General features: G+C 41.6%; 1 protein-coding gene across 1 annotated transcript in view; it reads left to right on the top strand.

Annotated features, from left to right (window-relative positions):
• Nucleotides 1-27,121, top strand: part of CDH13 (cadherin 13) — a 1,018,642-nt gene that overhangs the window by 375,920 nt on the left and 615,601 nt on the right. Inside the window, exon 3 of the mRNA XM_090259850.1 lies at nt 2,935-3,143. Within this exon, the coding sequence (XP_090115976.1) occupies nt 2,935-3,143 (209 nt within the window). The remainder of the gene's footprint in view (nt 1-2,934; nt 3,144-27,121) is intronic.

A 27,121-nucleotide genomic window follows, 5' to 3' on the forward strand; every position in this document is an offset into this window, starting at 1 on the left:
TGATGGAAGGGTCCACAGCTTCCTTCAAAGAATAAATCTTTATGTGGCCTTCTAGATCCCACATTGTCCAGGCCCAGCTTACCTCCACTCTCTCTTCCTTGCTTTCTGTGCCCATCTCAATGGCTTATTTTATGTATTGAAGGCCACAGGACCTTTGCACATGTTATGATTCTATCTGCCTGGAATAGGTCTCTTACTACTTACAAGATTTTGGATTAATGTCTCTACTCCAAGCAACTAGCATAGTGTAGACTCACAGTAAATATTTGTAGAAGAAATGAAAGAGGAGAGGAAAGAAAGAAGGAAGGAAGGGACATATGTGGGAAACTAGAAACACACAGACTTGTATGCTTTTGCTTGCTTCCCCCCTCTCCCCAGATGAGATTGCCTGCTTTGATCCTGCCCGGCAGCCAGGTCCAACAAGTTCTCAGCAGGCCCTTCATCTGAGCAGTGTGCCTCCAGTGGGTGAATGCTATTTGGTGATGACAATGAAAGCAACGCTCATGTCTCTTCTTCATAGTTCGCTTCCAATGACTGAAACCAGTCATGCCCAATTACTCTCAGTTAACAAGATGGTCAGAGGAATTGAGCAAGTGTTGAGAAGTGCAGAATCCCAAGAGTCTAACTGGGTGTTCATACAAAGATGCCCCTAAAGCTCACTTGGCAGCCAGGAAAGCATCTGAAGGCCTGATGCAGAGGGACCTAGAGGCGACACTATGCAACACACTTCAGGGCTGGGCGGGAACTTGGGAGCAGGACTGAACTGGGTACTCACATCATTATATTCACGTTCTGATGGAACTGTAGGAGGGATCTATTCTACATGGAGCTTTGTCTGTTTTAAGAATGCATAGTGGTGAAAAGCAAAGAGACCCGGTTTAAAATTTTGGTTTTATTGTTTACAAACTGTATGTGTTGGGCACCTCCATTGCCTTCTCTGAGCCTCAGTTGGCTGATCTATAATCTTCTCGGGGAAGGGATCAAAATTGTCCTTCATTCATTGCTGTTGTAAAGATTAAATAAGATAATGTATGTAAACCGCTTAATTCTGAGCTTCGAGTGTGGAAGTGTTCAATTTGTTAGCCATTATCGTTATCAGCTAATACGATTATTACCACTATAAGAACTAATCTTGCCAGGAAAGGAAGATCAGCTTAGTTCATCAGAAAGTTATATGGCTTTAATGGTGTACTTGGACCTATGTAGATGTTCCAAAAGGCAGACAGGAAAGTTGCTAGTAGCGATATTTAAGAGACTTAAAATGGAAATAGCCCAGATGCCCATCAACAGTAGAATGGATGAATAAGCTCAGCATAGCCACATACTAGAATACTATATAGTGATTAGGATAAACAGCTATGCCTTGTAGCTCCATGGTCAAATTTTATAAACATAATGTTAAGTGAAAAAAGCCAGGCCCAAAGAGCACAATCTGTATAGTAATTTGTATGAAGTGCAAATACAGGTCAAACTAATCTATGTTATTAGGAGTCAGTGCAGTACAGCCTCTGGGGAGGAGAGTAGGGATTTTATTCAGGAAGGGAGAGAAAGAGGGGGCTGGTAATATTTTGTATCTAGGTCTGGGCACTGGGTACATGGCTGAGCCCATTTTGTGAAAATCCATTGAGTTGTGCATTCTGATTTATGTATTTTCCTATATCTGTGCTATGCTTCAATTAAAGATTTAATTTTTAAAGAAACTTGTTCAACAGAGCAAAGGAAACAGAAGTAGGGGAGGGGGGATGCAAGTAGTACAGGTAAGTCTATGCTTACACTCAAGGGGCCTCGCCGTCGACTGAGGAAAGAAGCAGGCAGACGTGTGCACAGACAATGGATTGTGGTACCTCTGGTAATAGAATCCTGCACCACGTTCAGGCACAGCATGGAGAGGAGTGTGACCAGATGTCACCACTGCTGCTCAGGGCAGTGCCCCTGTGCTCCCTGTGGTTCCTCCAGGATGGCTGCTTTTCCCTATTTCTTCTTATACATGACTTAGCCATTCAACTATAGGGATCTTGCCCACATCTGTTTGGCCACTGCCTTAACCTGGGCCAGGCATCATTAGGACAACACTGAGCCAGAAGGTTTTCTTGGCCTCTCCTCCCCTTCTCCAAACTACTCTCTAGAGCCCAGATCTACTAAATTAGAACCTTTGGATTGGGTCTTTAGGACTTTTAAAAGCTCCTGTGTGATTCCGATGCACCTCAGCCCATGGGATGCACTGTTCTATACCGGAACTGGAATACACTACTGACCTTGATCTTGCCAACACTGAAACTAGTCCAAGACACCCTAACTTGTGGTGTTTCCCAATTTGTTTTCCAGAGGACATTTCAGCCTCATTTCCAGCCAATTCTCTGTTATCCCCAACTCTTTGTCACATTTCAAATATGCCTCTGTCCCAAGTGCCCCAAATTAGTTCCTTCTCTGAGTCTGTTTTGTTATTTCACCACCACGCCCATGCCTTTGAATAACCTAGTGTGCCCTCCACCTTCCTGAGGGCTTCTAATCCCCCACTCCTCTTTAAGACCCAGCTCAAATATTGTCTCCATGGAGCTGTCCCTCAAGGCCCCTGAGCAATCTCATTCTGCCATGACACCTCATGCCTACAGGATTAGATCCCAATCCAAAACATCACTGTGCACTTCACCCAGTACACTCAAGGGCAAAGACATGGTCATGTTTCTCTCTCCATCCTCATTGCTAAGCACCTGCCTGGGACATGAGAGGTTAACAAGGACATGTCTGGATGGAGTGAAGTCCTTTAGCATGATCAAAGTCATGGGGGTGCAAGTGGGTGCTGTGGGATAAGGGACAGCATTTGTGGATCTGGGGTAGGGAGCAATAACTCACATTGAATGGTCAGAGATAGCTTTAGGACTACGCTTTCCAACCTACTCACATGCTTTCTGTCTTTGGTTTTGTTTTCTCCAGTGAACTTCAGTGACTGTAAGGGAAATAGCAAGCTACACTATGAGGTCTCAAGCCCTTACTTCAAGGTGAACAATGAAGGTGATTTAGTTGCCCTAAGAAACATAACTGCGGTGGGCAAGACTGTGTTCGTCCATGCCCGGACTCCCCACGCAGAGGACATGGCAGAACTCGTGATCATCGGGGGCAAAGACATCCAGGGCTCCTTACAGGTAACACAACTGTTTGGGATAAATTGGGTCCAAGGAGAAACATTGCGATCTGTATGTCTTATGCGAAAAATGAGTATTTGGTTTATTATTGGCCGAGATTATTTTGTTGTTACATATGACAGAAACCCAACTCAAAAACTGGCGGTAGTTTGCAGGGATAGGAATTATGGGCTTATGTAATTATACTGTTTCTGAGGTAGCTCTGCCTTGAGGCATAACTGTGTACAGAAGCCCAGATGACAAGACCAGCTTTGATCCTTATTTATCATATGGTTTCATTTTCTTTCTGTTGGTTTCACTCTTAGATAGTCACATCCTTCCTTGCTTCCCAATGTGGCAGTCTCAGTAGGTCCGTTTCATTCTCCCAGTCTAAAGTCACCTAAGAGATCATCTCTTCCTGATACAGACAATGAAAGCTTGAAACTGAGTCTCATTGGCTCATTAGATCATGCACCCAGTCCTGAAACAATCACTGTGTTCATTGGGTTATGATTCTCTGGTTGGCTAAGTCTGGGTCACATGCCTTCACCGGAAGCCAGAGTGGAGCCGGCCCCACCTAAAACATACAGACTGAAAGTGAAAGAGGGTTCCCTATTAAGGTAAATTATGATCCTGTTATCCAAGGAAGCAAAATGGGTGTCAGGCAGGCAAGACCTGCAGTGACCCACTAGAGGTCTATAACGAGGCAACCATTGCATACAGTGCTGCTCCTTTGCCTGTACTGGTGCTCATCCTTTCCCAGGTGCACATGTCCACTGAGCTTGCACCTGCACACATGTACACACACTCTAGGAGTGCTACAAACTCCAGGAGTGCCACTTTCTGATTGTATCATCTATTGCTACAATGGACTCACCTACTTCTCCTTCACCAGGCGCTCAGAGACTTTGTGGCTTCTTGATTATAGAAAGGGAAGACATACAGAAAGACCCTCACAAAATAATAATGATGTGCCCTCCACTTGGTGTGGCAAGCCTTTTCTCCTACCTGCTGCCCTTGTCTTGCCCAATTTTTCAAAGCCTATGATTATCACTGTCTTTTTGCATCTGCCACATTCTCCATACCCTGATTTACCTGCTAATTTTGTTCCATGGTGGCATGTGGGTAAAGGATTAAACACAGATTCCACAGCTGGGCAGCAAAGACAGCAGAGCTGGCAATGTGAGTGTTGCTTACCTGCCAATTCTGTGGTTAGATAGTCTGAGATGGCAAATAAGTGCCATGAGCATTGATTGCCCTACTCTGGCACCGTACCCGTGGTGCATGTTACTAATTACCCCTGGCTTGACCCAAGAATCTTTTCTGATATAGTACTTGCAGAAGCTACCACCCATAGATCATTTAGAGATGTTTCTAGACATGGAATTTATTTGCCATTCCTGGACCAGATGAGCTCCATAATTCTCCTTTATTTCTGTGAATCTGAGTTAAAGGCACATAGCCAGCTAAAATGGATCCACAGCGTGCCACTGATGCTCCCAAAGAAAGCGGAGTATTGGTGAATAGATACCAGTGTGAAAACCCATTGGTACCACACAAGCAAGCTTTTCTCTTACTTAGCCATGGTCATTTTCACAGCATCTCACTAACTCATGATATAAATGACAGCAAATACATAAAGCAACAAAATTGCCAGAATCTGCAGTACAAAGTGCTTCTTTGGAACAAATAAATGGTGTGGAGATTCTCATAAGGAGGTTTGCATGTGGGATGGATTGTACTTAGACAGACAATTGTTCATCAGAATAGATGGCTCATCTTTAAATCCAGAAAATAAAATGTCATGCATTTAGCTTAAAGCAGAACAGAAGGGGTTCTGGGCACTTCTCAGGACAAATCACACCTTGATAGACGGGGAGACCAGGGTTCAATACCAAGAGACTCAGCTTTAAAGAGCTGGTCTCTCAAGTCCCAGAAAGATACCCTTCTGGAGGCAAAGTCCCTCCAAGTCCCAGCCATTTCTCATTTGCTGCTGTCTGAGCACATTATTGACAAAGCTTGCTGTGATTGTTTGCTTCTTAACACAGTGGAGGCTGCTGTGCCATTCAGTTTGTCCAACTCCAACAGTAAAGGACATTCATCTCCCCCCTCCAGTCATTTTACAAGGTTTGAAAATAAGCCTTGTGAAGCTGCCCAGATGTGTCCGTTAAAAAGTCCAGGAAAAGAAAAGGGTAGGGAAACGAAATTGCTACCCAAAGATCCCCTGTAAGGAGAGCACAGTCATTCAGAGAGAGTCAGTTTGTATTTTTGAGGCCCTACTGTGTGCACCCAAGCAGACCAACTGCTACAGGGGAAAGCCAGTGAGTGCGCAAATCAGCTCACCTCCTGGTTGGAGAAGAAAAAGAAGCATGTATGTTGATTACATGCCAACCAGGAAGGCAAAAATGAATGTGCTCTGTCCCCTCAGAGATGAAAGGGCAGGGGACTCTGGCCTGGTGATGACAGTGATGCTTTCGTTGAATTTGCTGTGTGCCAGGTGCCATCCCCCTGGATCACAAATAGTGACCCATTTCATCTCCCCACCATCCTATGAGTCACGTGCTACTGCCCCCATTTTGCCAATGGGGGAAACTAAGGCACTAAGAGGCAAGTGAGAATGTATATTACTAAGTGGGACTCTCTTGAATGTGTGCATCTCAATGTGCATCTTCAACATACATTACTTCTAACCCTCAAAACCTCCCTGTGTGGCTGCTGATGTGAGAACTTGGCCAAGGTCCCCTCCCTTGAAATGGACAGAGATGGGACTGAGATCCTGGCCTTTCTGTCCCAACACCCATTTCCCTCTTGCCCCTTTGCATATCAGGAGGTTGTGCCGCCTGGGTGGCTGTGGCTACTGTCCATTGGTCAAGTGATGAGAACATGGGATAGAGCAACAGAGAAGGGCCAGAGACAAACCACAAACGAAAGGTGTGGTTGGAGAGAAGAAAGAGCCAGGACTCAGCATCCCGATGCTTCTCAATGGCGTAGCCTAGGAGAACGGAGAGGGATTGGACTGTCAGGCTTGGCTGTATTGAGTTGGTGGCTCCTGAGGACATATTCACGGAGACGTCCAGGAGATAACAGGGAATATGAGACTGGATCTAGAGGTAAATATTTGGGGGAAGAACAGCATACAAGCAGTGCTTTGGCTTCGGTTGGAACTTAAGCAGGTTCAAATCTGTGCTTCTCCACCTATCATCATGTGACTTTGGACAAGTCACACGACTCTCTAAACCCTGACATCCTCATCTATGAAACAGGGATGAGAATAGAGCCTGCATCACAGAATCATACTGAGCACAGCCCCAGGCATGAGATAACCCACCAATGGTATCACGTGGGAACCTCTAGAGACAGAATAAGGATCTGGAGGCTAAGCGTTCTCACTGAGGCCAGAGACTGGGGGCAGGAGGAGAGAATGGAGCTAAAGAAGAAAGAGAAGGTGTTCTCAGAGAGGGCAGTGGGGCACACAGCATGAACAAAACAGGAGAGATGTGAGGGAGGTCACCGTGGTTAACTTCATGTCCCTCTGTTTGGCAAGGAAGGATTCTTGAAGATAAAGGCCACCCCAGTGAAGCACGGCTCAGCTGCCGTGACTGGAGCCCAGCTCTAATTAAAGGTTGTGTGTCTCTTAGTTTGACCTCCTACCCGTGACCTCCTTTCACCCAGGAAGTCTGTGGTCTGCATCTGTGAAGTCTGATTGTTAATGGTTTCATTATAGACCCACAAGCTAGGTCTGCAATTTTAATGGGCTGCCCAGAAGCTAGTACCTGCCTGGGCTGTGTAAGATCACCTCAGATCTGAGTGGGTGGGGGAGCAATTTAATCCCTGGCCTTTTGACAGGCAAGGAGGAATTGTTATTGAGCAGAGCAGGGCTAACCATGCGTGCACAGAGCAGTTTCCTAGCCTAAGGAAGATAATGATGAGCTCAGCTAACATATGTCTGGACAAAACCGTGGCTTGTCTCTCCACAGAGTCGGCTGTCCCTCTTCCAGACAGTGATGAGCAGGAAGATGGCAGAGTGTTCAGTGGTTTATTCATTCACTTATTCATTTATTTACTTTGTATATAGGGCTTTGAATGTTGCATAGAAAAGCGCTGCTTCATTCCGTATACTCCTTGGGTAGAGATGTCTGCTGTGTGACTCTTCAACCTCACTTTTCAGCCTGGCCAAAAAAAAAAAAAAAAAAAAGGCAACCATTGATTTATTTATTTTTATACATATATGTATATATTTCTGAGTTTCTATGACTGTAGATTATGGCAAAAAAACTTCCGACATCAGTTAAAGAACTTGATGATGTCAGGCTGGGAAGAAAGAATATCAGGGAGTGTGTAGGAATTAAATATGAATTCCAGTTTGGGAGCCCAAGACTGTGAGTATGGGAGTCCACACTTGGAGAAACTGCAGTTTAGACTCTGGTGACCCAGGCACCTGGGTCCTCGTGAAGAAAGCAGGAGACGCACAGTGTAACAGAAGGAAGCTGGGGCAGCCTGCAGGCTGTAGGGGTGAAGCTGGCTGCCCTGCTCCCAAACTGGGCTTATTTCTCAAATGCAAGTCTACTCGCTTCACTCCTCTGCTTAATGGGCTCTTGCTTCCTCAACATCCCACTGGGCTGTCAGGACAAATCTGAAGCTTTTCTGTATGTCTGATAAGGTTCTTCATGGTCTAGCCTGGCTGGTCTCTGCAGCCTTCCTCAAGTCTGATTTTTTTCCCCCTTAAGTGGCTTGGCCTGCTGAAATGTCACCTTCTCCAAGAGCCTTCTCTAGTGCTCTTTCCAAAGAAGGGTCCTCCCCTGCTAGTGTCACTCCAGCATCAATTCCATTTCTTTGTGGCTGCTTCTCGGTTTGTAATTATGTATTCATTTCCATGTTTAGGTGTTTAAAGTCTGGCTGCCTGATGAGACTGTAAGCTCCCTGAAGACAGTAATAGAGTCTGTTTCCTTATTCCTTCCTCCTTCTTCCTTTTTCCTTCTTCCCTCCCTCCCTTCCTCCTTCCCTCCCTCTCTCCGTTCCTCCCGCCCGTCCTTCCTTCCTTTTCCTTCCTTCCTCAGCACCCAGCACAGAGCCTGAAGTATAGCTGGTGTTCAGTAAATGTCTTGGGAATGACTGCATGAGTGAAATGAGTGACTCCTTTCACAACTCTCCTTGCATTGAATCATGGGCTCTCCCATCCCCCAGAGCAGCCACTTGTGGCTTCTTGAATTGGCCAAGCTCTCCCTCTTGTCCATGCCAGCTGCTTCTCTGTCTGGGTGATGCCCCCTAGCTTCCCCAGGACTGCCGCCGACGGACATGGCTTTACTTCTTTCTGGACCTGCCAAGATTTCTTTTTTTCAGGGACACCTCTTTGATTGTCCCATTGGCTACTTAGGTGTTTTTTCACTCCACACTCCTCATAGAACTCTGCCTGGCTCCCTCAGTTGTAGCACGAAACTTTCACTGTCTAACTTATTTGTGCTATTCCTATCTCAGTTCTGTGCTCCTGAACTCGGGACCAGGCTTCTGCACACAGAGGCTAAGACTGCCTTGGGGCCACATGCTTTGGAACGATGCCCAGTGCTGCACTTAGCACCTCGGCTCTAGTTACATCAGCTGTAAACTGGCTTCATAATAGTATCAACTTCATAGATACATTGCGAGGCTTAAATAAGTAAATCATATGCAAAATATTTAGAACAGTGCTCAGCAAAGGGTAAGTGGAAATGCCAGTTATTTCTCATCATTGTATCATCAAAGCCAGACCTATAATAAATGCTCAGTGAATGAACCAGGCAAACTGAGACAACCCAGTTCTTTATCTCTTCTCAATATGACCAAATTGCATCACTTCTACAACCTGTAGAGAATTCGGGATTACAAGTGAACCTGAATTATGACCATCCCCATTGCTCAGGTGCCTATTTTATGTGAAACACTAATTAAACTCCAAGAGAGGATTTTTTATTATTATGGGTCCACTTAATAAAATATCAAAAGATATGGCATTATTTGAAAGTTAATTATGAGCAATTTACACTTTTTAACTGGAAGTCAGTGCATGGTGTACCGACTAGTTTCTTAATCAAGTAGGTTAAGTTAAATGCAAATATATATGTGTGTGTGTGTGTGTGTGTGTAGCCCCTCTTTTGTCACCTAAAAATACATGAAAAATAAAGCAAATAGAGAAAGTTATGACAGAACTTGAAAAAGCTAAATTTAAGGCTTGTTTATCTTGGTTAATCATTGTCACTATAAACACAATTTTATAGACATAATTTTGCCTCCTAATCCAGTTTCAAGAATCAGGATAGAAGTAGTTCCAAAAAATAAAAAATAAAAATAAAAGGAGCAATTAGAAAAGTAACAACTTGGGAGAAACAGTTGTTTTGTTTTTAATGTTTTAAATAAAAATATAATACATGTCATCTATTGCTCATAAGCCAATATGAATATTGCTGCTAACTGTATCTTGACCCTCAGAGGGATTTCCACTTTTAATTCCAGAGTCCCAGGATTCAATTTGTTAAGTGCCTCTAGGGAATGATGGGCCTAGAGGTTCCAACTCAGCATCTGGATGTCCCTCTGTTACCGTATGTGTATGAGCTCTGGGGCATTTATCTGAGTTGTTATAAATGATATTAAGGGAGGTATTGAGTGACCCAAATGGGGATCTAATAATCACTTAGGACTTACCACTTGCACAGTACTGAAAAGTCACCTAACTCCTTCGAGTTTCAGTTTTCTCATCTGTACAATGGTGATAAAAGCCCAAACTTGCCTTCATACCATAGTGGGGTACTCAGAATTAAAAGTATGTGTATTGCCCCTAACCCAGTGCTAACAGAGGATTGGCGCAAAAATCACATCGACAGATGAGTGGATAAAGAAGAGGTGGACTACTACTCATCAATGGACTAATACTCAGCAATAAAAAAGATTGGAAGGGACCTACCTAGAGGATATTATGCTAAGTGAAATAAGCCAGGCAGAGAGACAAATACTGTATGATTCCACTTATCTGTGGAATCTAAAAATTCAAAACAATTTAACAAACAAAACAAAACAAAAACAGACTGATCGATGGAGAACCATTTTCTGTTCTTCACTGAAGTACCCAAGTGAGTTATTATCATCTCTGTGTATTTTTTCCATCTTTTCTGATATCACACATTTCAGACAAAAATATTTTTGCACATTTGTTACTGAGATAGTCTCCAATTTTTATCAACCCTGAGCCAACCGTTCGAATCATCTGTTTGCTTTGGCCATTATATCACCTAACCTCCAAGATGCCTGTCATGCCTGCATGCAACTGATTTGACTTTGTTTATTTAAAGCATTCCTGATAGTGAGAGCAACCAGCTTATGGGATAGTTAATTGCCTTGTCTCAAGATCTTATCACACTGACTGGGAGTGGCTTGGAGTCTCTTGAGCTGGTCAATGATATCAATCTTGATCACATGAAATATGTTTTACAACCATCTCAGTGGCGAACCAATCTGTGCTTTGAATGTGGCCATAAAAAAATGAGGAGTTTAAAGCTGTAGATACTTAATATGTGTCAGTCTAACAAGTGTGATAATTTCAAAAACCTGTGAAGTACCACTCTTCATGGCAAAAGCCTCCCAAGTTACTATTAAGGAAAATTGGTATCCATTTAACTGTCACACAAATTAGGGAAATATATATCTCAAAAATTACAGATCCAAAAACTGGGCCTAGAATTGGGTATTAGGCTGTTATATTTTGACACATGTGTAAATTGCTATGTTTATGATTTTTAGCTCCAGGATAGTGTTCAAATATAGATAAAAACTTCTTTTGATTCATTAATTTAAGTAGATAACAGATTGTTCTGTGGCTCAGAATCCAATAAAACTATATTTTGAAGATTAATTTTAATTGAAATGCTTGGGGGGAAAATAACTGATCCCACAGAAAGTCCAGGTAACTAAAACCAGCTTTTTTTCTGGCTTGAGGAAACACTACATTTTATATTTGCAATATAAAATGCAGTATAATACAATAGAAAATATAATGTGAGTCACACATACAATTTTAAGTTTCCATATAGTAACATTAAAAAGACAGATGAAATCAATTTTAATAATAAATATTATTTAACCATACATACATATTTAACATATATATATACCCAATGTAGAGAAGGAAAACTCTGACTCCAAAAAACCTCCGCTGCCTTGCGGCATACCTCTTCAGGGGAAAGGCTAAGGGAGTAAACCCCGACAGAAAATCCGGAGCCGGAGTCCCTAAGGCGGTTTGACGTTGTAGTCAACACCGGCAACTCCTGCGGCGCACCTGAACCCAAGCTGTATCGACTCCGTCTTTCCCTTGGACCCTTCAGCTGCGAAGAGAGGGGGGGTCTGCTGCATGGGCAACAGCAGACCCTCCATATTACCCTGCACAGGCTCTGTAGCTTCAGCGTCATCGCAAGATGTCGATTCAACACGGGAGGAGACAGATACCATGTCACTCCCGAGTCGGACTGCACAGCCATTCTTGGCGGTGCAGATAGACTCTGAAGAAGCTACACCATCGTCTCTCGAGACGGACGGCTGCCGACGACGACGATACCCAATGTATGTGTTATTTATCTTATGCACATGTACACACATCCAATATATACATATTGGATTAAATTTCATAGATATAGATACTCTGTATATTTATATATTATAAATTTAACCCAATCGCTATATAAAACCCAATATATATTGTAAGTTCTCTAAGATATTATGTCAACAATGTGTGAACATTACTAATGAAATATTTTCACTCACTTCTTTTATAATAAACCTTTGAAATTCAGTGCATATGTTACTCTTCTAGCACATCTCAATGTAGGTCAGTCAAATTTGAAGTGCTTAGTAGCCACAGGTAGCAAATGGCTACTGATAAACAGGGCTGCCCTGGTGTCCTATGGAACATTTACATATTGTGAAAGAGAAATGGAAGGAGTCATTCCCTGAGCACACACCACATGTCAGGGCATTGTCTTAGATGCTCTCATGCATACGTCCATTATCTGATGCTCATAGCTGACCTGTGCCATTGGTAATCTGGCTCCTACTTCGCAACTGCAGAAGTAGTTCAGGCTCAGAGAGGGTGTGTCATTTAACCAATGAGTGGCAGAACTGGGAGTTGGGCCTGAGCCTCCTGATTTTAGGCAGTCACTGCTGACATTTACAACAGAAGCAATGCTTTCCTGAACAAAGCAAACAAACGAGCAAAACAGAACCGGAGGCATGGGAGTAAGGAACAAACTGACAGTGACCAGAGGGGAGTGGGAATAGGGGGGAAAGATAGGGAAGGGTCTAGTCAAGGAACAAGTATAAAGGGCCCAAGGATGTGGAAAACAGGGTGGGCATTGACTGTGGGAGGGAGGGGCAGAGGGGACAGGGGAGAGCAATGGGGAAAAATTGCGACAACTGTAATTGAACAACAATAAAATGCTTTTATGAAAGAAAAAAATATAAAATGACAGAGGAAAATAAAACGTGGTTAGATAGACATTTAAAAAATGACTGCAGAACTGAACAGAAAAGCTGGATAAGTCCTATGTTGTCACGACGCTTAAAAAATAAGTTCCTCGTGAATAGACCCTTTGGAGAAAGAACCTCATGCAAACAGCATAAGGGTTCCAAATGTAAATGTCTCCCAGGCTACCAGTTGCTTTATTTCAGACCTCATCTTATTCATTTTTATAGTCCTACAGTAGAGGAAATTGCCTTACATTTACATTTTTAAAAATGCAATTAAAATTTTATTTTGATAGGCATTGTTTGGATTTAATTCTCAAACTGTCTTGAAGCAGATGGAGTTATTCCTATTTCATGAGTCACGAAGCTGAGACTTACAGAAGTCAGGAGGGGGCTTTCAGGCCACATAGCTAGTTGAGTGGCAGCCTCGGTGTGCAAATCCACAGCAATTCCCTAGGCGCAGTGTTCTGTCCACAGCTAGCTTTCCAGCAGCTGCTGCGGGCTTTTCGAGTAAAAAGAATGTAGCATCATCAGACATGAATTTTCACCTAGTGTCTTTGATGGCATAAGATAATGTGATAGATTGCACATTTTTCTGGGTGCTCTGATATGCTTCTAACCCGCTATCTTTTATTATTATCATAAATCAAATACAAGTGAATTCTAAGTGTAAATATTGGGGTGTTAACCTCTATTTAAAAATCCCCTCTTATCTGGTGTGTGGAGATACTTGGTCACAATGGGCTTTGCGGGTTAGTGTGGCTGTCCTTATCAGAGATGAAAAAACATTAAAAAATGTCAAAGTGATGAGAAATTTTAAAAAACAAAACTAAACTGAATGATAATCATGACGAAATTTTATGTAGGTGGACAAGTCCTGTGTTGTCATGGCACTTTAAAAATATTTCTTCATAAATAGAACCTTTGGAAACTGAGCTTCATGAAAACATCACAAGATTTCTAAATGTAAATATCTTCTAGACCACTCTGTAAGAGTCTGGTTCTCTTTTCTGATTCAAACAGACAAACATACAAACAAAACCTCCAATTATAATAGAACACAGTCTTCGATACAGACCATGGATTGTCTCCACTAGTTCTTTTGTCTCAATATTCAAAAATCAGGTAGCAAAGAAACAGGGAGAGGATGTACCGTTAACTCAGTTCTTAATTACATGACACCTGGGTCAATCAGATTACATGGTCTTTACCCAAACTTTTAAGGCAGAAGTCTGAGTGTGTGCAGAAAAAAGTAGCAAAGGAGAGCATTATGACCCCAGCCAACCATATCCTCTGATCCACTCACATTGGGTAGTTGCCTGTGGACTGATGGTTGCTGTGGACTAGCCTTGATTTGTGATAAATGCCAGAGTGATGACTCCTCTTGGGCCACATGGTTGATGCTGTTTGGCCCTCAACTTAATTGCTTCTTTAGGCAAAGCCAAAGAGGAAGCACTTTTCAACTGTGGCCAGAGCCTAATCTCAGAGTTTATCTTGTCTTTCTTCTGTCTCCTCTTAGAGAAGTAGAACCCTTAGATCCATATGCCGCAGGGCTGCTACGTTAAAAATAACAACAAGAAACAAGAGTGCCTCTATCCTACTGGAGTCTACAGCAGGGACTGATATTTTTATTTGCCAAATTGCTTCTATCTTTTTTAATAAAGCAAGAGGTAGCAACAATCAAAAAGCAAATATTGTGTGTGGTCATCAAAGTATAATCATTTGTTTAACAGAAAATATATTTTGTTAGCACTTGCTCTTCCTTCTCTATCATGCAAAGAAAGATCAATTCTCCCATAAAAGAGTGCTTTCAGTAATACCCCATGTACAATTTCAGAGTTTAACATATCAATGAACTTACACATACGCAGAGAAATTTCAAATGCTGACAAAGATGGCAGCTTAATGCTCTTGGCAATTCCCAGTCTCTAAAGAATGGTGAACACAACCAATTGCAGAGGCCTTTAAAAGGAGAAAGACCTTCACTTAGGATAGAGTAAAACAAATATTTGAGGGCTACTCAAGGTCAATAGAACTTAAAAAATTTGAGAATGTCCCCCCAAGCAACAGTTCCAAAATACTCAGAAAGTATTGATTGGCAGACAGTCTTCAGTTGGACGGAGCTTATTGCTCTGACCCCATCAACCCCGGTGATTTCCCTCCAGCCTTCTTGCAGTTTGGAAGGGGAGGTGTGGACTCTTGTCCACAGTTCTTTGTGTCTTCTCCCAATAAGAGAAAATCGGACCTGAGATGTAAGATGGGGCTTTTCCTTCCCCCGATGTCTACACAGTTTCTCCTGCCTCTGGCAACTTAGGAAAATTAGTTGGTTCCTTTGATTTTCAATCTTTTTTGCAGCAAAACCTTTTGACAAAAGATTGGCATTGCCAACCAGTCCCTTTATCATATCAGGTAATTTGGGCTTCTATTGACAGCAATTACAACTCCTTTTCTTTGAAGTTACAAAGCTATAAACAATGGTAGTTCTCCAAGAGACCCAAGGAAGGGCCTGCATAGATACAATCAGGCTTTCCTGCAGCTTTCCCTCTGCCTGTAACTTTCACTCCAGATGTCTGGGTCTGCTCTTTTCTTCCTTTGCTTTTTTTTTTTTTTTTTTTTTCTCTTTTCCTCCACTGTGAGAGTTGAGACAGCTAATCAGGATGCACTATTTTCTTCCTTTCATTGTTCATTCTCACAAACTCCAGTTAACACAGATAACTGGGACTTGACTGCTTTTTTATTCCAGATCCCTTAATTTAGACATTGTTAGCAAAGTCTAGCTGTTATCAGCATGACCGTCAGTCTTATTTGCCTTGTTTTCCTGGAACTTCTTCTTTCACTCAGGCCTTTGGATTATATTTTCTCTAAAGTGGGAAAGAAAGTATTAATTTTAAAAAGAAAAGACTCAGAAGCTGAATCAGAGAGAAAAATAAGTTAAAAAAATAATAATCCCCCCTATATTTTTGTCAAGTTCTACATAAATCTTACAATTTTGGTGTTGGTTATTAGGTACAGAAAAATTATATTCTCCATAAAGGCAGTGATTGTGACTGCCTTGTTCATTGCCATAAATCTAGTACTTAACATATTACCTGTCACTGAGTACTTATTGAATGACTAAACAAATGTTGGAGATGGAATGAATATTGATGTTACCAATGCTGATCATAGTCAACATTTATTTAGCTCGAACTCAGTGCGAAGTACCACTCTAAATGCCTTTCTCATGTTAACTCATGATAGGCACAATCATTCTCATTTTACAGATGAATGAAGTAAGACATGGAAAATATATGAGACTTGCCCGTGGTCAAACAAGTGCATGGGATATTTCAGAGGCATGCTCTGTATTCAGTCTGTCCAAATCAGCATTTAACAAAATATCTTATCCTTTTTTTCAAGATAGAAATATATGAACTGAACATTAGTAAAGTAGATTCAGGTTGGTTGAATAGATGGAGCCCAAAGGTCTGAAGAAAGATAATCTGTCAGCCCAGAGAATTGTTGCTTCATGTAGTCAATGGCCCTAACTGATTGAGTTTGTCGTAATGATGAAAATGAAGACATGGAGACAATTGTTTCGTTTGTTTTTTTCTCATTTTCACAGTTCCGAGATCCTCATTGGATGATAGATTTAAGATTCAAAAAGAGCTCAAGTATCCATTAGAATGGGCTGAAATCGATAAGGCAATAACAACAGATATAGCTGTGAAGCCTCAGCTGTAGGGAAACAGTTTCTGGGACACAGGCTGGGGGCGATGTGGCAAGGACCTGGTCGATGAAGCGCTCATTCTCATGGGAGTACAGCAGCTCCCTCTGTCCAGGTTCCTGCCCTTATTGCTACTCTGTAATTATTCATCCTTAACTTATTGCTCAGTGCCTTGAGTACCACTCCAAGTCTTTCCCTTTTACTTAAGCAATGAACTCTATTCCACTGCTTACAGTTTTCTGCAGCTGGCTTTGCATTACTCTCTGCTGAAAAGTTTATACCATCCAACTTGAACTTCCCCAATTCCCTCTTCCATCTCTGCCCACTTCCAGTCTCTCCCTCCCCTCTCAGAGGAAGACCAGCCATTCCTTCTCTTTGTGACGCTTCCCTTCACCTGCGCTCTTGAACCCGCTGCTTTCTGCCTCCGTTTTCATCATGTGTTCCCTTCTCTCTTACACCTTCAGGTGCTGCTGCTTCTCTGAACCCTCCCCTCTGCCTTCAAACGTGCTCAGATCTTCCCCGGTTAAAGCACATGCCACAGAGCTATTTCACCTTCACATTGCTGCCCTCCCCTTCGCCAGTCTTCTGGAAGGCCTAGTCTTTACTGAACATCTCTTCTTAATCACAAACTCATGCCTTCAACTCCAAAACGGAGCTTCTAACCACATTTTGCTAAAATTGCTCTCTTTTGAAGATCATGGAAAATGAATAGCTGATTTCCTTAAACTGATTTTTCAGTCTTGAGCACACTTGAATTCTCTGAAGCATTTGGCAACTTATTTTTAATTTTTTTAACCTTTATTTGAGGTCAAGTTCATATAACATAAAATTAACCATTTTAAGTGAAAATATTAGTGGCATTTAACACATTCATGATGTGTAACCACCCCCTCTATCTAGTTTCACAATATTTTCATAAAAACTTCCCTCTAAAAAAAACCCCTCATAAACATCAAGCATTCAGTCTCCCTAGTCCCTGGCAATCAAAGATCTGCATTCTGTTCTGAGAATTTACCTATTCCGGATATTTCCTATAAATGGAATTATATAATAAATGGCCTTTGTGACTGGCTTCTTCTGCTTAGCATAATGTCTTCAGGGTTCATCCCCCACATTCTAGCATGTACCACTACTTCATTTCTTTTTATGGCTCAATAATATTACTTTATATAAACAGCCCCCAATTTGTTTATCCATTCAACCATCAATGGTCATTTGGTCTGTTTTCCTCTTTTGGCTGGTGTGAATGGTGCTGCTACAAATATGCATTTCCATGTATTTGTTTAAGTACTAGTTTCAATCCTCCTGTGTTTATACCTAGCAGTGGAATTGCTAGATCATATGGTAATTATATGTTTAATTGTTTTCCTCAGCAACTTAAACATTTTGTATTCCTTCAAGGGCATTTGACAATTTTGAAGTACCTTTTGAAATGCTTTCCCATTTGTCTTCAAAGACACTACATAATCCTTGTTCCCCTACTTCCTACATATGGTAGCCTCATGTCATACATAGCTCCTCTTTTTGTCACTGGAGATGTTCTTCAGATTTCTGTCTTGATTATCCTCTGATGTTTTCTATCATTCTTAACACTCTCATCTAAACTAGTGGCTTTAAAAAGGCCCCTTTTAGGATGTCTTCATTACATAGCTCCCTTTCTGACCTCGGGTTCTTCATATCTACCTGCTTACAGCATCCCCACCTATATATCATACTTGCCTCAATGTTAGTGTGTGCGCATGTGTGTGTATATGTGTGTGTATGTTTATCACCTTCCTCCTTTCTTCCTTTTTCCCTCTTTATTCTCATTCTTTCTCTCCCATGTGGTTTTAACTTTCTCCATTATAGTAGTGACACCTGGCATCATATCTTCTTATCTGGCCTATAATGGGTCTTATGAATGTGATCTCTCTTAAACTTATATTTTCCCCTTTCTTTCTGATCCAATCTACATGCCTGTTGCTGCTTAATTATCTTCCCTCCAAATAGCTAGAATCATACCATGTCCTATTCATAGGCTATACTTGGCTTCTCATGCCTACTAAACAACACTCAGATTGACCCCAAACTTTCTTTGTCAGTTTCACCCCTCTCTTCTCCCCATCACTCATCTGATTCTCCCACTAAAGTAAGCTGCTTATTCTCAATGATCACTTAAAATGATACAGTTTCTTCCACATCTCTCTTTCAGAGTGGTATAAATGTATTGCAGTAGGTTCACAGGAATAAAGACCAGATTAGGAGTTATGATAATAACAGAACCATTGACTTATTATTTAATAATATATATTTTAGCCAAACAATAGGTTCACCCATTACTATGGATTTTTTTTGATTTATAATTAATCATGGTGGAAATAATGCTATAATACTATAATAAAACATGACTTGCAAGCCTTACAAATTACATAATTTCCAATGATTGGATATGTAAGGAGGGGCTCTATAATATGGGTCATATTAAGATGCTCAGGGCCCTTTACAAACATGCTAGGGTTACCACTTAGAGGGAAATCTCTCAGGAAATCTCTGTTTATTGACCACAACAGCTAGATGTGAGCCTCATTCTACATACCATCCAATGCAGCTCTAGGTAGAACTTGTAGCCCTTAACGCATTATTTATTATCTCACTAGGAAAGAGCTATTTAAATTCCTAAGAGAAAAGACCCAAAGTTGTATTGGTTTTCTTGAGTGATACAGTTCTCTTTTCTAAGACTACATTCTTTGTTTTATTTATTTTGACTATAGCTTCTTTGGTCAACTTTTTAATTTTTTTTTTTTGTTAACTTTGTCCTTGTTGATGCTAATGTACTCCTGTCATGTGGAAATGAGAATAATTCAGGTATTGTAAGAGAAGGAAAATGGTTTGATAAATTAGAAGCATGAATAATTTATTGAGAAATAATCCAAGCAGTTAACTATATTGTGCATTCTCTCCTTACTTCATGAATGATCCATATGCCAAGTCCATACAAGTTAATGTTTATTTCTAGAAACCTTTATCAAAATGAGCAAGAAGTAGTAAATGCCTCATTATCCTTTCAGAGTGCCTAATGATACATTATTTTCTGTTGTAAAAGCTCAAGGTTTTTGAATCCATTGTTATAAATCCAAACTGTCAACATATCTTCGTCAAGAAAAAGCACAGCATCCTATAGGAATAAAATGTAACAATTTAAGCTTATATATTTTCATCCCTCCATGAATTCTGCCACACCTGGAAGGAGACTACAATCCATATTTTTTATAGAATATATGCTATGAAGACTCATAAAACATTTAAGAACATTTAGAAAAGCAGAAATGGAATTTTAGAAATAAAACCTTAAATAAGAACAATGGAAAAGACAGACCATCAGCAATTATTGATAAAAAAGACATTTTATAAAATAGTATTCGGCGAAGTAAATAGGTTGTATACATTGGGCCAAAGTCTAAAGACTTTCCATACAAGACAACTTACAGGGAAAGGCCAAAAAGTCAGACAGTTACTAGTTAAGCCACTGGAATTAAAGTTCCTAGATTTAAATCCCAGCCCTGGAATACATCAGCCTTGTGATTTGTGATAAATTCTTTTTACTCTTTTTTATTATTTTTATTGATTATGCTATTATAGTCATTCCAATTTTTCCCTCCCCATACCCTCCTCCCATCTGGCAACCATCAAAACACTCCATATCCATTGTTCTGTCTCTATACTTCTTGTTTGCTTAGTTTGTTTTTTAGATTCAATTGTTTATAGATATAAATTTATTGCCATTTTATTCATAGTTTTGATTTTCTTTTTTTTTTCTTATATAAGTCCCTTTAACATTTCATAGAATAATAGTTTGGTGATGATGAGCTCCTTCAGTTTTTTGTTTGTTTGGGAAGATCTTTATCTGCCCTTCAATTATAAATATCTTTTCTGGGTAGAGCAATCTTGGCTGTAGGTCCCTGCTTTTCATGACTTTGAATATTTCTTGCCAGCCCCTTCCTGCCTCAAAAGTTTCTTTTGAGAAATCAGCTGACAGCCATATGGGAATTCCTCTGTAGGTAATTAACTTCTTTTCTCTTGCTGCTTTTATGATTCTGTCTTTATCTTTAACCTTTAACATTTTAATTATGATGGTCTTGGAGTGGGCCTTTTTGCATCCATCTCATTTGGGACTTTCTGTGCTTCCTGGACTTGCATGTCTATTTCCTTCAACAAATTAAGGAAGTTATCTTTCATTGTTTTTTCAAATAGGTTTCCAATCTCTTGCTCTTTCTCTTCTCCTTCTGGCATCCCTAAAATGCAAACATTGGATGCTTGAAGTTGTCCCAGAGGCTGCTTACTATATCCTTGTTTTTTAAATTCTGATGGGTTGTTTGTTGTTTCCCTATGTTACAAATCATTGATCTGATCCTTGGATTCGTCCACTCTACTGTTATCTTTTGTTTCTGTCTGAATTATTTTTATGCTTTTGAGGTCCTCACAAAGCTCCTTGAGCATCCTTATAATCAGTGTTTTGAACTCTGATAGATTGCTTATCTCCATTTTGTTCAGTTCTTTTTCTGGAGTTTTGATCTTTTCTCTCATTTGGGCCATGTTTCTTTGTCTGCTTATTTTGACCATCCCCCTGTGTTTGCTTCTATGTATTAGGTAGAGTTGCTATGACTACGTGTCTTGGTAGTGTGGACTAATGTAGTAGGTGTCCTGTAGGGTCCAGTGACACAGCCTCCCTATCACCCAAGCTGGGTACTTGAGGCGTGCCCTTCATGTGGGCTGAGTACACCCTCCTCTTGTAGTTAAGACTTGATTGCTGTTGGCAGGTCAATAGGAGGGATCTACCCAGACCAGTCAGCTGCAAGGACTGACTGTGACCAGTGACCACCAGTCTTTGCCCTCTTTAGAGGATCAGTTGTGCGGAGACAGGGTGGTGCTGCTCCAATGTGGTCTGTAGCTGTTCACTATGTGTGTAGGCTCTGGGGTTTCCCAGGTGGTGCAGGCCAAGGTCAGCCTAAAGTTAACATGAGATTGAATGAGATAATGCCTGGCACACAGTAAGTACTAAATACTATTAACCATTGAAGAGAATGACCACAGACTATGTCTTAATATGGTACTCATAGTTAAAATCTCCAGGGTAGGGAGTTCTGGCTTTAATTGCAACTTACTATAGGAGCTAAACAGGTGTCATGAGTTTAATGTATAGGCTCTGTGGGTGTCACAAGACCCTGTTTTCCTTTCTCTATCCTCTATGTGCCCTCACTTTTAGACAGTCTTGCTCCTGTGTATCAGAAGACACATGCATGTTAGGATAATTCAAACAGGACCTATTCACAATTAAATGATTTGCTAAAGTAAAATGGAGTATAGAAAAATCACATGAGGACCTGTTAATCTAAATGGATAAACATTCCAATTAATACCAAGATTATTAGATTTGAATCTTCTTGAGATCTGACCATGCTAATTTTAAACTTCTAGAGATAAAACTGTTTTCCACTCCAGAAGTAGACCAGAGTGTGAGTCAGCATGCCTGTATTTTGGATACTACAAAGAAAGGAAATCCTGTCACTTAAATTTGAACATAGTCCTTCCTTAACGTCAATTGTAAGATGCATCCCTAATTTTTAGAGACTTAAAATGGGGTATGGGACATATCATAAAAAGAACTTTAAAAAAGTATATCTTAGATTATTATGGCTCACAAACAACTTTATTTTAAAAGTTAAAATTCCCTTTGACTCCAGGAAATCTTTATTGTCTTAAAAATACAAAATTACTAAATCACTAATCAATCATTAAATAATATTTTTTAGCCCTAATTACAAATTTACTTTGTTGCATTTTGTCAGTTAGGAGCTGTGTCGGGTATGTGGTCTGACTTTAACCACTCCTCTTTTTCAGAGCCCTCTGAAGATTTTTTTTTTCACCTTTACCGTGTAACACATAGAAAAATTAGACTTTACTTCACTTGTCAGATAAAGAGGCCCATGTGACAGAGCCTCTGTTTAATTCTACTAGGGTTTCTCCTGGATGCCACTGGCCAAATTCTTCTAGTAAAATCTTCACCCTTTCCCGATGGTCACTATTTTTGTGTGTTAAGTGTGGATGTCTAATAGTTTCTTTCTTTCTTTCCCCAAGGTGTGTGTTTGTGACGTCACAGATTATAGGGGTGTCCTTTGTTCTGACACATGCTCTTGTCAGCATCTCAGCGTAGATGGCACGCACAGGTGGATGGCTCTGACTGCTAGGAGCACAGGGCGGGGCCTCAGGAGCCAGTCTCCTCTCCTGAGCTTCCCTGACCAGGTGTGGAGAAGACAGTAATGAATTTCCACAGTAATGATGCTCTCGGTTAAGTGTCTCCCGCAGAAATGGAATTGGATGTGCAGGAAAGAACAACCAAAAAAGGGATCTTACATAGCCCATTACAAACTAAAAAGCTTTTGAAGTCAGCATCTGGGCTTATCCTAAAAACAAATGTGCAGTCAGAGAAAAAGAATTACTGCTGACACACACCGACTGAGAGAAACTGTCTGGGGATGAGATGATCTTTCTCTAGGACTCTAACAAAGCTTTGCAAGGATATTTTCTTTCTTTGGTTTGCTTTTCTCCTACCTGATAGCACCTCTTGCCATGTGTGAATCCATTCTTATTCAGAGATGGAGGCACCGCTGGTTGGCGTGCACTTGCCTCAGTTTGGGTTCCCCGCAAAGCCAAGCCTGCGACAATGACCCGAGTGCAGGAGGTGGTCCCAGGAAGCAGAAGTGGGTGAAGCAGAGGGCGAGGCAGGGAAGGAGAAAGGGCCATCGGATCATATATTATGGAGGTTGTTCCTGTAGGCAACAGGGCTTGTTTCTTTAGCTCTGCCAGTAGCTCTGAGAATCTTGTGCAATACCAGGGCTCTCCCAGAATCATCCACCCGAAAAATGAGGGGCTGGACTGTCTATCCACAGGCTCCTTATTCTTCACGGATTGAGAGTTTGCCCAGGGAGTGTCAACTGCCTCATGTTCAGAACAACGCCGTCCACATGCCACAGAAAGTCCTAAGCAGGCTAGCTTGCCATCACGTGAGCTTAGGGTGGGACTGTGGGAGAGCCAGGGGGTCTGTGCTCACAAAGAACTGTCCAGCACAGCTGCCACTGAGATCAGAGGTGGCTGAGAGGACACGGCAGGGGCAGGCATGGGATGTCTGCTACAGCTTTAGGGACCTCCTACTGCTCAGAGATGTCATCGTGCAGAGTGGGCACAGGACTCATTGGCCACCAATGTGGTCTGAGCCCAGACTGTTTCACAGTAAGTCAGCCAGAGGACAGCAGGCTGGACGGGCTGACTGTCTGCGTCTGGGGCAGAGCACGGGGACAGGCTGTTCGTCCCTCGTGCAGTGAGCAGGTATTCAACTCGCTCAAACCTCATTTCACCATCTTTCTGAATCCAAGACTTTCGCCCTTCAGAACCTAAAGGAGCTGTTGGCTTCAAGAATTCCTGAGTCCTCCTCTAGAAGCTGACTTCCTCTGGCTTATCAATGTTCTTTAAAGTGGTACTTATTTTAATCTGAGCTATAGGGAGCTGCTGTTTTCTTCTTCCACAACTTCAATGAGCTGCACTAGAGAAAACTGGGCATTTGACTCAGACATTTAATCCATCTGAAAAGTTATGATCTGTCACCAAATATATAAATCCCAATTCCTAAAACCCCAGCATTCTTATATAGGACAAAACCCAACTTGGATTATGAACTGCAGGACTGCTTTGGAAAGAGGGAAATAAAGAGCAAGAGAACTGTGAATGGCTCTCTGACTTTTTCTGAGCCCACACTCTGAACCAGGACCTTTGCTGGGTGCTTTTCCTATATTAACTTGTATGGTATTATCCAACTCACAGAAGAGGCACAGAGAGGAAACTGAGCCATGAAGAGGTTAAGTAATGTGCCCAACAGCTTATAACCTGTAAGTAATGAAATTAGCAAGAAGCATTGGGCTGAGGCCTGAGTCGGAGCCTGCACTGCTCAGCCCCACGCAAGCGCTGTCCTTGCCTTGGACCTCTGGGTTAAGACACGTTAGTTTGGGTAAATTACTGAAGTAATGAAAATGCATTACCTCACGCTGTCCTTCCTTTCCACAGCCTGCTGTGACCCCATGGGTTCTGACTGGGACACTGTTGTCCTCGACTGTGTCACACACATAGAGTTGTCTCGATGTAGCTTCTTTTTCACCTGTAAAATCCATTCCAACCATGGGTCACTTGCCTAATAACTATCCATTCCTCTCACCTGTGAGCGGTGTGTCCCTGATACCAAGGTGCTCACCCTCAAAAGCTAGTGATTTTCATTCTTATACTTCGTGGCAGAAGGGCTGGCATATAACAGGAGCTTGATAAATCCTCTTTGACAGATTAAATACAAGGATAAATGGATGGATTCCTATACTGGTCTCTCTGTTTTACACATGAGACACCTAGTCTTGGTTTCTCTGACACTAAGAATCTTGTCCAAAGTCACACTACACATTGGAGGAGAAAAGGAAGTACACCTCAAGTTTCCAGTCACCTGGCCTAGTGTGTTTTCTATCTCTGAGGATGTGCCACCTTTCCGTGAACATGAACACATTAATAAGCATCTCCTGGAGACAATCCAAGAGGAAGCTTGAATGGTGGACAACAAAGACTCCATGTCCCTGAAATCATATTGTATGAATTCCTGGAATTGCAAACCTTCTTTGCAAAATGGTTTCCCAGTGACCTCTCCTTATGCCAACCCTGGAATACAGTGGCATGAATGGCAGTAACAGATGTAGGTGGTGAGTAATGCAGTGTCTTTCCCAGTTGAAAATTTCTCTTACATACTTGTTATTTCTGTGGTAGGGAAAATGCTCTTTTGTGTACCAACGGACAACATTAGAGGGTTCAGGGCACTCACTGCAAAACTGTCCCCAAGTGACTTTGATGCTAACAAGCTCCTGCTGCTTTTTCCACTACAACTAAATGAAACCAGAGGCCTCTGGTTAAGAAGTTAGTTGTAAACCATATTGTAGTATTTATTAATATATAAAGAGTAGAACAAAAATTTAAAAGCCCTACCTCACCCCCTAAATATGGTAATCATGAATAATCTCTGCCCAACACAGCTGAAAGGTCATTGGACTTTGGGCTTACCGGTGCTTGTGTTAATGCTCATGCTGGCACTGAGGTGGCGCAGAAGTCCAGGAGATGACTACCTGAGAGGGGCCTGCTAGGAAGGTTGCAGGGGCTGGGGTGTGTGGCTAGAGATAGTGAGTCTGTGCAGGGAAGCAATATATGGAGGAGAGAGAAATGAAGAAGGTACATTAGCAAAATAAATGGAGTCAGGATGACAGAGACTCTAGAAGCAGGGGGAGGTGAGTGGCCCGTCTTAGACACTGGTTCTGGGCTTTCATCTGGAAACATAGAGCCTGGTCTAGCGATAATGATGTGGAGCTTCTCTCCCTTTAATTAGACCTGCCACGTTCTGGTTTTCATGTGCTCTGAGAAGCCTTCTCCTCTTGCCTTACTTAAATCGGGCACACCTTATTACAGCATTGTGTGTGTGTGCGCACGCATGCACACAGGTGTGCTTTCTATTTACAGCAGTTGTCACAGTTTGTAATGTCTAAAACCATTGTTTCTTTTCTTGCTTTGTGTCCACCTCCTGTGGCAGTTGGTTCCCACTGTGTCCTAAGCACTTAACTCAGTGTCTGCACATAGTCTGTGCTGCAGGAAGAGAAATTGAATTCATAAGCGCATTTCTAATTGAATAGCTGTTAGACCATAAATATCCGACGATGCGTGTGATGTCTGCTGGCTGGGCTCCAGGGATCAATGGGAAGAGTGACAGACGATGGAGGTTCAGGTTTCCTCTAAGTGCAATGGGAAGTGAGGGAGTGACCCTCAGAATAACTGTAAAATGACCGCATCAGCTTCTATGTGTCATGCCAGGTGGGATAGAGCAGTCACATGAGTGGGGAAGAAGTGTTTCAGTTACCTATCACTGTGTAACAAACTACCCCAAACGTAGAGACTTAAAATGACAATCATTCTATGTGGTCATGTTTCTATGGGTCAAGAATTCAGGCAAGGTTTAGCTAGGTATTGGCTGGTCTTTCACTCAGTTGTTTGCAGCTGCTCACTTGGCTAGGCTGGAAGATCCAAGAAAGCTTCACTCATAAAGCCAGCACCATGGTGCTCCTTCTCATAACCTCCTTTCATGTGCTTCCTTAGGCTTCCTCAGAGCTAATCAGAGGTCTTACTCAGTGGCTGGCTTCCAAGGGGAGCAGTCCACACACCAGAAAGCAGAAGCTCAATCTCTCTGAGGACCCAGTCCTGGAAGTTACACACAATCACTTCCACTGTGTTCTATTGGCCAAAGCAGCTCAGGATTATCACCAATTCGAGAGGAGAAATGGACTCCACCTCTTAATGTAAAGATTCACAAAGACTTTGCAGCCATTTTTAACCCATTCCAAAGAAAGACTAGTTAGGTTGTTGTTACAATAAATGCAGCCTAATGTTGTAGCAATGGAGATAGGGGGAAATGGATTGGTTTAAAATATAATTGGAGGTAGATGTGACAGGATTTGATAATGGTTGTCTTGGGGCAGTTGGACAAGGGTGGTACTTTTATTTTTATTGGTTTCCTACTACTATAAAATTTTATCACAAATGTAGTGGCTTAAAACAACACAAATTCATTTTCTTACAATTTTAAAGGCAGAAGTCCAAAATGACTGACAAAGCTAAAAGCAAGGTATAAGCAGAGCTGGTTTTATCTGGAGCCTCTGAGGGAGAATCTATCCCTTGCCTCTTCCAGCTTCTAAAGGCTGTTCAC

This window comes from Furipterus horrens, unplaced genomic scaffold (genome assembly GCF_987537825.1).
Source record: "Furipterus horrens unplaced genomic scaffold, mFurHor1.1.pri manual_scaffold_13, whole genome shotgun sequence".
In the NCBI taxonomy this organism is placed as follows: domain Eukaryota; kingdom Metazoa; phylum Chordata; class Mammalia; order Chiroptera; family Furipteridae; genus Furipterus; species Furipterus horrens.